Source organism: Lycium ferocissimum, unplaced genomic scaffold (assembly GCF_029784015.1).
Source record: "Lycium ferocissimum isolate CSIRO_LF1 unplaced genomic scaffold, AGI_CSIRO_Lferr_CH_V1 ctg3523, whole genome shotgun sequence".
NCBI classification, from domain to species: domain Eukaryota; kingdom Viridiplantae; phylum Streptophyta; class Magnoliopsida; order Solanales; family Solanaceae; genus Lycium; species Lycium ferocissimum.
In genome coordinates this window covers 16,660-25,736 of record NW_026725427.1, presented here as the reverse complement: position 1 = coordinate 25,736, position 9,077 = coordinate 16,660, and the positions used below count along the sequence as shown (strand labels likewise).

At 36.5% G+C, this 9,077-nt stretch overlaps 1 protein-coding gene across 2 annotated transcripts; it reads right to left on the bottom strand.

Moving 5' to 3' along the window:
• Positions 1-846: 846 nt before the first annotated feature.
• LOC132044100 (protein DAMAGED DNA-BINDING 2) lies at positions 847-7,551 on the bottom strand. 2 transcript variants are annotated; one of them, XM_059434589.1, is made up of 11 exons: positions 7,227-7,551; positions 7,053-7,143; positions 6,327-6,454; positions 5,218-5,340; positions 5,020-5,108; positions 4,776-4,896; positions 4,040-4,131; positions 2,847-2,976; positions 2,432-2,680; positions 2,124-2,320; positions 847-1,359 (listed from the first exon to the last, which is right to left on the bottom strand). In XM_059434589.1, exons 1-11 carry the CDS (start codon positions 7,428-7,430, stop codon positions 1,167-1,169), a joined length of 1,617 nt encoding a protein of 538 aa, XP_059290572.1. In that variant the 5' UTR covers positions 7,431-7,551; the 3' UTR covers positions 847-1,166. The 2 variants fall into 2 exon arrangements, with proteins under 2 accessions (XP_059290572.1, XP_059290573.1); XM_059434590.1 differs by having other exon boundaries at positions 7,100-7,143; positions 7,227-7,365.
• Between the last annotated feature and the right edge of the window lie 1,526 nt (positions 7,552-9,077).

Here is a 9,077-nt window from a genome sequence, read left to right as displayed (position 1 = left end):
ATTCGTAATTTATTATGGTAGAAATAATTCTGACAGAAAAGTATTATCTCCATAATATGAAGCCACATTAATTAATTATGTGGTCTCTGTTGCGCCTGAGTCAAATTAGGAGTTTGAAATCAGAGGCGAATCAGGATTTCAAGAGGATGGATTCACCATTGTTTTTTGTAAAAAAAAAAAAAAAAAAAAAAAGACACAAAAGTGCATTTAGTGGGTTCGATACTGCAACCTTAAGGATTCAACATGCACTTAACCAATGCTCCACTTGATCCAATTTGACTATGTGTTTCTTCAATTAATATTAGATATATTTTAAGGATTATATACATAATATACCGAGTTTAGTCGGATGACCATGGGTTCATGTGACCCATTTTTTATACATAAATTCGCCCCTTTTTGAAATCCTTTTCTTTGAGGAAAAGAAAGCCAACAAGTTATGAAAAGGTTTTAACCTTCAAATCTTGTTTTCCGAAAGAAATACTAGCCAACACAAGTATCTCAGTTTGGAAACTTTTTGGGCCTCAAGTATCTTTTATGGCTTGTCCCGCTATTGCGGTCTTCAAAAAGTAAAATCTATTATTGTATTGTCCATATTATATGGAAGTTTGATACTGAGATTGCTGCTTATATCCATATTCCATCACAAACGGCTTTGTTTTGCAATTGATCACGGAAAAATTAAAGAAAAGGCTTGCCACTTCTTGTAACCTCAACTTCACCGTCTTGACCAAACCTCAATGGTCGTTACAATACTTATTCTTCCGAAACAACACGGAATACCTAGCACACCATAACATGTCAAACAACTACCTTATTTTGAAAAGAAAAAATTAATCTAACATGTGGAGATTATTGTGATGGTTTATACGCAAAAAGAAGGGATGACACTCGAACAAGAACGTCTGTCCCCATGGCATGATCACATTTGCAGTACCAATTACAGACCTATGATCAGCCATCACAGATCAGTGAGCAAAAAAACATTAGCTGTTGCAAGAAGGATTATACAAAAACCGAAAGGGGCCATGGACACCCAGATACTACCTCGTGTACTCCCAACACTATAATACAGTTGAGACATAGCCCGCCTATAAAAGAAGCAGAGTTTCTTAACAAAATACACTTTATCATAGGCAGAGGTGGCATTCGACTCTATATGAAGATTATTTTGATGGAAGTTTCTTCTGCTTGAGGCCATTATCCTTGCTTCTGAATATATCATTGTCGGAATCATCATCACCGTTATCACCATGCTTCTTGCTACGTTTTTTACTGACCTCCCCACATAATAAAATCCTCTTTTGTTCTCTAGGCTGTGCAATGTCCTGCTTGTTAGGCCTCCAAATGAAAAGAGACCTGAAATACAAACAAAAGGGAAGAAAAATTAGGATTTCTTTGACTTTTAGGAAAAATAAAGGAAAACACAACTCAGGTACAATAAAAAATGCCGTTCAGTAATCCGGAAAAGTTCTCATCTATTTTGTATTTGTAGCATTTTGGCGACATGGCCGAGTAGTAAGGCATAGAACTGCAAATCCTTTTTTCCCCAGTTCAAATCCGGGTGTATTAAACGCTTACTAATATGAGAAACCAAGAGAGGTATATATCACAAGATCTCTCTCATGCGATCTTCTCTTGGCCGAGTTAACAATAAAAGAGCAGGCCAAACTTATAATCCCTCGTATTCCCTTACAAGTTAGTTGGTCAAGTATAAATCAGATCACACTGAACTACAAGAACCACAGTTAGATTGTTCGACGAACATTGGTTCCTTGCTTTCAAGAAACTGACAACAGGATGTATACTGAGGGCACCACAGAGGATGCAACAATGGAAGGATCACTGTGATTGATGGGGAAACGGACGTTGGAAGCATCAAAGTAATTAATAACAAGACGTGAGAATTAAAAAAGAATTTCATCAACAAATGAACCTTGAATCATGTTCTGCACTAACGCATACATGTTCAAACAACAGACCATTTTGATTGGAGAAAGGACTCGATTTATTGTTGTTTAACAGAGAACAGTCATAATATGGTCCCTATAAGCAAAGTGGCACAAATATGTTAAACTAAATATCACATAGAAGACCCATAAATAAAGATTTTTGATGCAAACCTTGAACTACCAGATGCCAGAATATCTTCACGTGGATGTAGCTTGTTCACCGAGCTAATTGTTGTTATGTTTGGGTCCATGACCTCTGCAACCAACTGCCCAGTACTGACGTTGATAAAGTCAATGGGATGCAAAGCAGCTCCATCATAATTTTCACTAATGTAACGCCCAATGACAACAAGAGACTCTGATGAGTCCTGTACAAAGTAGCATTCATCGTTATAAACCTGTCCCACTTTTTCTATTCCAAAATCAATTACGAGTTAAAGGATGGTCCATTGTGAAATTAACAAATTACGCATGCTTGCCTTTGCATCCCATTCTGCTCGGAATGCTGTAAGATACCGGTTAAAATCGTGACTGTGAACAATTTCTCGGCTTGGATAATCGAGGTTGCCAAAGATTGAATCCCACACACGAATCCGATTATCCAGTGAAGTAGTAAGTATTTTGCTTCCACTTAGTGGAGAAAAATATGCAGAACTAACAACACGTTTATGTTCAAGATTATAAAGAGAAGACCCAGCTTCCAAGCGGCGGATATCCCATATTCGAGCCTGTTGGCACCAAAATATTTCACTTGAGTCAAATTACCACCATTAATTCGATGCATATAAAGGAGTAAAAAGTATTTTCCTGCAACGAGCTCTTATGCTATTTAGATGAATCAAAAAGGAAAATCAACTGATAGATCATATAGAATAATCAAGTAATGGAACTTACAAAGTGATCATTCCCACAGCTCAAAAGTAGATCTGGTTGAAGAGGATTGCAGTTTAGACCAACAACTTTAGTTCCTTTCTTGTGAATTAAAGTAGGTTTGCTCATTATGTTATTGCTCCGTATATCAGCCCTGTGTCCACCAAATAAAACCATATATAATACCATAGTGGGATCAAACGCATAAAAAGATGGGGTAGGTAGTAGAATACTGTCAACATCAAAGTCTGTTCTTGCTGTGACATGCACTGTTGTAGGAAATGGAACAGAAGTTTCCACTAATTAGAATCTTTCTTCCAAAACAACCAACTCTCCTCTACTCTTGATCATCTAGGCTGAAATTTTACTCTCGTCTTCCAGTTTCGAAGTTCAATTCCAAACAGTATGCAAAGTGAGAGGCAACAACATTACTTTTGTCAAAGGGCTTGGAATTAAAAGATGAGCCAAATTGCATAGAGATCCCATGTAAAGGGTTCAAAGCTCGATAAAACTCTTGGACATATGAATTCTGCTTAAAACTAGGAAGTATCTTATAGGAACATTTTTCTATGGTTGTTGATCATTTAAATATACTTAATTATTCTAGCATATTAATATGAACAGAAAATAGCTCAGTTCCCAAATCAACATTCAGCAAAAAAACGTGTGGGAACTAGATTGTTCCCACACGTCTAGCTCAGTCCACAAATGTAGTTCCCAGCTATTCTCTGTGCAAAAAGACGTGTGGTCCCAGCCATTGCCCAAAAAAAAAAAAAACTTTTTTTCTCCTCTAATAAAGTTTAAAAAAAAAGTCAGGAGTTGCCTAATTTTTATGCCTACAGCCCAAATGATAATCAGAATGCACAAAAGCCCGGCTTTATTACAGTAGATAGCTAAAATCATAGTCAGAGATCCCTAATGAAAACTAATTTTTCAAAGATGAGTAAACAATCCTTAATAATTGCCATCAGCCCAGCCAACCAGGTTAAAATCTTCTGTTACCAATATATGAGATGTACATTAACATAATGTGCAGGACAAATACCATCAAACCAGTCATTTTGACAGATCATCAGAGGTTTTTCACTGAAAGAAATTCTAATCTTCAACAACAACAACATGCCCAGTGTGGTCCCACAAGTGGGGTCTGGGAATTCTAATCTTCAACACTTGCAAAAAATTCAATAGACCTCTCCAAAAGTTCAATAGACACTTACATGTAAAGACATCCAAAATTATCAGCAACAAGGACAACACGTCTGTCTGAGTTAACATCCAACCCATAAAGCATCCTCCAACTGCTTGGTCCCTACAGCAAAATAATCCGTGACTTAAACTCAAATAGAACCATAAAACCACTTCATGACAATGGACTCGCTGGCGTCATGTATTTCACTCTCCTCTCTTTGCTATCCCCAATCGAAGCGATAGATTCAGTGATGTAACTAGCCAGAACCCAGAAGCTCATTGTTGGCATTTTTAGAAACACAATGGGCGCATCAAGACGTCATTTATCTTGACCCACAGTCAGGAAATAATATTCAAGGATTCAAAGGTATTTAGCTAAATTACAAAGCAAGCACTTAAGATGATTCAAACAACATCGCGAACACAATGTACACTTTTCTCCTTTGGTTTCCAGTCAGGTTTGTTGTTTGAATCATCTTGAGTGTTTGCTTTGCTTATATACTGAACGCCAGCCTTACTTATATACTGAAAATCCATCACACTAAAATTGATTCGTTATAAGCAAGGCTGAAATTTCCTGTAATGATCTGTGTCCGTGCTGCTGAATTGTATCTATGGGCACTAGAAGGGGACAAGGGAGTTTAGAAATAAAAAGTGTCCAGCATCGCGAATACAAGGGAAAAAATATCCCATAGGCTCGTCCAACCACAATTCTGAAATAACGGATAATTAATTTAAACAGACAGCTTGTTTTCAGAAAATCACCTCCCACCCATTTGGATTAAGGTTCATTAGTGACAATGAAATCCCAGTCTCTATGTCAGTACAACTGATTGTTCCGTCCGATGAAGCAGCATATATCGATCCATCATTTGTTGGGTTGAACCTAAATGAATTAAAACGACTCATTTATTGACTGAGGCCACTGTAATGCAGGTGAAATCAAAATTCAGCTGCAGACATTAAAAACATAGCTAAAAATGCGACAACAAGAGAGGTAAAAACTCACTTCATGTTGTTAAGCATACAACTGTGTATATTCCCATATACTGTCTTTTCATGTACTTTAGCAAAATCCCAGATGCCAAGTTGGCCTTTCTGTACCATAAAGTAATATTGCATTAACCTCCACAAATTTATGTGACCCTGCAATGGTGAACTCAATTCATAGACACACTTTACAGCTATATTGCAGAGAGATCCGGACCTTATCACCAGATAAAAGAATATTGTTGTTCGTAGGATGAAACTCCAAGCATGTGACTCGCCTACTGTGGTACCTGATAACTGCACAGTGGACTTGATCTGGGATCACATGTGCTGGCTTGATCTATTAAAGAAACCAAGTAAACAAAATATGAAGCACATTTTCCGAAGATACACATTGTATAACTTTACTGTTTGCAGAAAACATGTAGCACAGTAGCACTATAATAGACAAGGAATGGTAACACATTAAGCTACAACACATCAGAATGAAAATTTACCCTATAAGCACAGACCAAAGTAGAAAAATATATTTCGCAACTTTATGTGGCACTATTTAACCTACATATTACCCTATCCACAAATAGGTTGCAAAATGATCACATGCAAGGCTCGAGACATAAAATTATATAAAGACTTGAAGAAAACCTTGAAACATGCTTCCTCTGTTTCCATTTTATATGGCACTATTTGACGTGGCGCTGAGTTTAAGAAAAAAATGAAGACTTCCGGAACTTGTGCTCTTAAACATGCCATGACCTTTATGCTGCTATAAAAGCACATCATTAAGGGTAAAAGGGGAAGTCTAAAGTTAAAAGCTTCCAAATATAGAAAGGTGTCATTCCTTTTTAAACAAATTGAAAAGGAAAAGGTGTAACATAAAATGGCACAATGGGAGTATAAAGGAATAACACCATGTACCAAAAGTACATCACTGATAACTAGAATATCAATCTAGTATCTTTAGGAACATAGAAGCTCAATCTCATATATCTGAATCCAACATAAATATATGGAGTGAAACTGAAACTACTGCCTAATTAATTACACAGAGAAGAACAAGGAAAAAGAAAAATAGTTTCACAGATTGCCCATTTAGGCTAAACAGTTATTTAGCCAAAAAAAAAAAAAAAAAAGAGATACAGAAACCTTCTAGTCATCCTGTAAAGCTTACAAACTACTATTATCCAAGATCCTCCGAAGAATGCCAATAAAGTATGATCATTTATTGGCAAACAATAATACCTCTGAAATCAATGATGTTAATTAGATACTACAAGACAACAGCAAAGATGCGATTATATGTCAGAATAGCATCTCCAAACTTACTGGAGGAACCCGTGGTTGAAGCTGGCGTTGAAAAACAAATTCCAAAGAATTAGTTGTGTTCTTGCGTGGCGCGGGGACAGTCCCATATTCTGTAGCTACTCTGTGGGGGCAAGTCACTGTGGTGTGACCTTCAACCCCCCAAAAAAACACGAAATAAACAAAAACAAAGTTTAAGATCTTTGTGTAAAGTATAAAAAATATCATGAAACAAACTATTATATTCAGGAGATACAGGGTATGCAATAGGTATAGAATATAAGACCAGCCGAAGTAGTGATAATACTTTGTAGGCGTTTGGCCATAAAAATCAAGTCTTTTTAACTTTATTTGGAATTTTTGAAGTTGGAGTTGCGTTTGGTTATAGTTTCTGCAAAATAATATTTGGTTGTTTGAATGTACTGAAAGTGAAAAAAGTGAAAACAGGTTCCAGGTGTTTTCCAAGTTCTAAATACAACTTCAAGTTGTATATTTGGGATTTTCATGGCCAAATGCTGATTTTCAAATAAAGTAAAAAAAAATATCGGGGAAAAAGTGAACAATTCTCATGGCCAAATGGGTCTTATTATATTACCAGTTTTAAACAAAAAAGAAGTAGTGATAATATTTTTACCAGAACTAACTACAAAAAGTTAGAGCAGAAAAATAAAAGCTAACTTAATACGTGTACACAGAGGTAACTAAAAACTTGAAAGAGCAATTTGATAGGAATATAAATAGAGAAAACACCAGGCATTTTGCAGAGAAAACATGGTTTCATAGGGCAATCAATATACGTGGCACCCCTGAAGCCTGCTTCATGACCAGTTTTTTTGCAAACCTGAAAAAGAGCACACACACTCAGACGCGGACTACTGTTAAGCAGGCAGAAGGATGAAAAAACGGAAAGGGGGTATACTATACTTTGCAAACTTTCTTGAGACTAATGGTGATGGGTGTTTTCCCTTTCTTCTTCGACTCTACTATTGTCTCTTCTTCAGGTAAAACCACCACATTAGTTTCTTCTTCTTCCTCAACATCCTCATCATCCGACGAGCTTTCTTCGGAGTCGGTGTCTTTTTCGATTACTACTTGAGGAAACGAACTTCTTCTGGTTTGTGGAGCCATTTTGGAGACAGTTACCTTTATTGATTTGAGTTTGAGGGGTCAGAAAATAGAAATGGAATGCCAACCGACTTTACATTACAAGAACTAAACAGGGCAATCGGGTATTTCAATTACCTAGGTGTTCTCCCACTTCTATTTATTGGCGGGAGGTTACGTGGCCTGTTCTTAGCCGTTAACCATCTTTCTGCTCGTGTTTCTCACGTGCTTCAGGAAATGAGTTGGAAAAAAGAAGGCTAGTTTGGTGTGACCCGCCGCACTGAATGGCCAAATATTACTTACTTTTTGATGTAGTTTGGTAAAGTGTATATAACAATAGTGATGAATGTTGGTGCGTCTTCCTTTTCAATTTGTTTGTCTTATTTTGATTTGATACGGAGTTTAAAAAAATATAGAAGACTTTTAAATCTTGTGACATTAATTAAAGTGTCACGATCCAAATTCCAAACCTTGAAGGCATTTACTCCCACCCAGTAAGCGAATCATCCACAACCAATTAAACAAGTTATCAATCAAGTAAATCATGCGGAATGAATAAAGTAAAGTCAATTCAAAGTCATAACTAAGTTTCATAGTCATAAATACACGGAATAAGTACAAACACCCAAAACCTGGTGGCACAATTACAAGAACTACTGGAATAGGAAGTACAAGCCTGAATAACATTAGAATACACTGTTTGGATGTGAAAAAAGACAGAATAAAGTAAAAGGAAGGAAATTTGTTCAGCAAAGCGCATCATATTCCGAATCCTCCAAATGGACCTTCCGAACATGCGAACCCTCGTCCGCTTGTACAGGTGTTGATAAGATAATAAAAGACAAGAAGAAGTGTAGAATGATTGATAAGATTCGACTTGGGTAAAACCCGGAATCAAACAACAATGCGGAAAGTAAGATAGTAAGAAATCAAGGGGATGAGAATTGAAGAAATTGGAGATGAGAATAGAAGAAAGAAAGGATTCATTCAATCAAATTGTGTGACTAATCAACAACCAAAAGATGAATTAATCCAAGGGAGAAGAGACTTAAACTCATACATGAAAACCTAATCCTAGATTATTCAAGAGAGATTCAAGATGAGAGTTAAGGGAATCCACCCACTACCTAAACTACTTAATCCTAGCTTAACCTAAACTCCATAGAAGGAGAACTACACTCAAAAGAGTTTCATCATAAATCTCAAGCTAAGCAATGAAAATAAGCTAAGGCAAGCTTATATAGTTTTGCCTTTATATGCATAGCCACATTATTAATGTTACACTTCGAAAAATTTCATGTCGTCATGTGATAGATAGACTAACGCAGGGTGAGATGTATACGATGTCCCTACAAGTAAGAAAGGTTTCTTGGCAATTCTAATTAAGATTCCAAAGACATTTGAGGCAAGAGAAAAAAGTTTGTTGAGGAAGGCAAGGTATAAGTCGTGTTTTGGAAGGATTTTGCAAAGTACCGAGCTAATGTTGATTTAATAATGCCTTGAGGAAGAGTTATAACGCTCCTTAGATTGTTAATGAAGTGTTAAACAAGTGCTAAGAAGGCTCTATAAAGATTGGAGATCAAACGAAACGACGAGAATAAGTTCGGAAAAAGGGTGAATTATACGACCCATTATACGGTCCGTATAATGGTTCATATAACAGTCACAGTG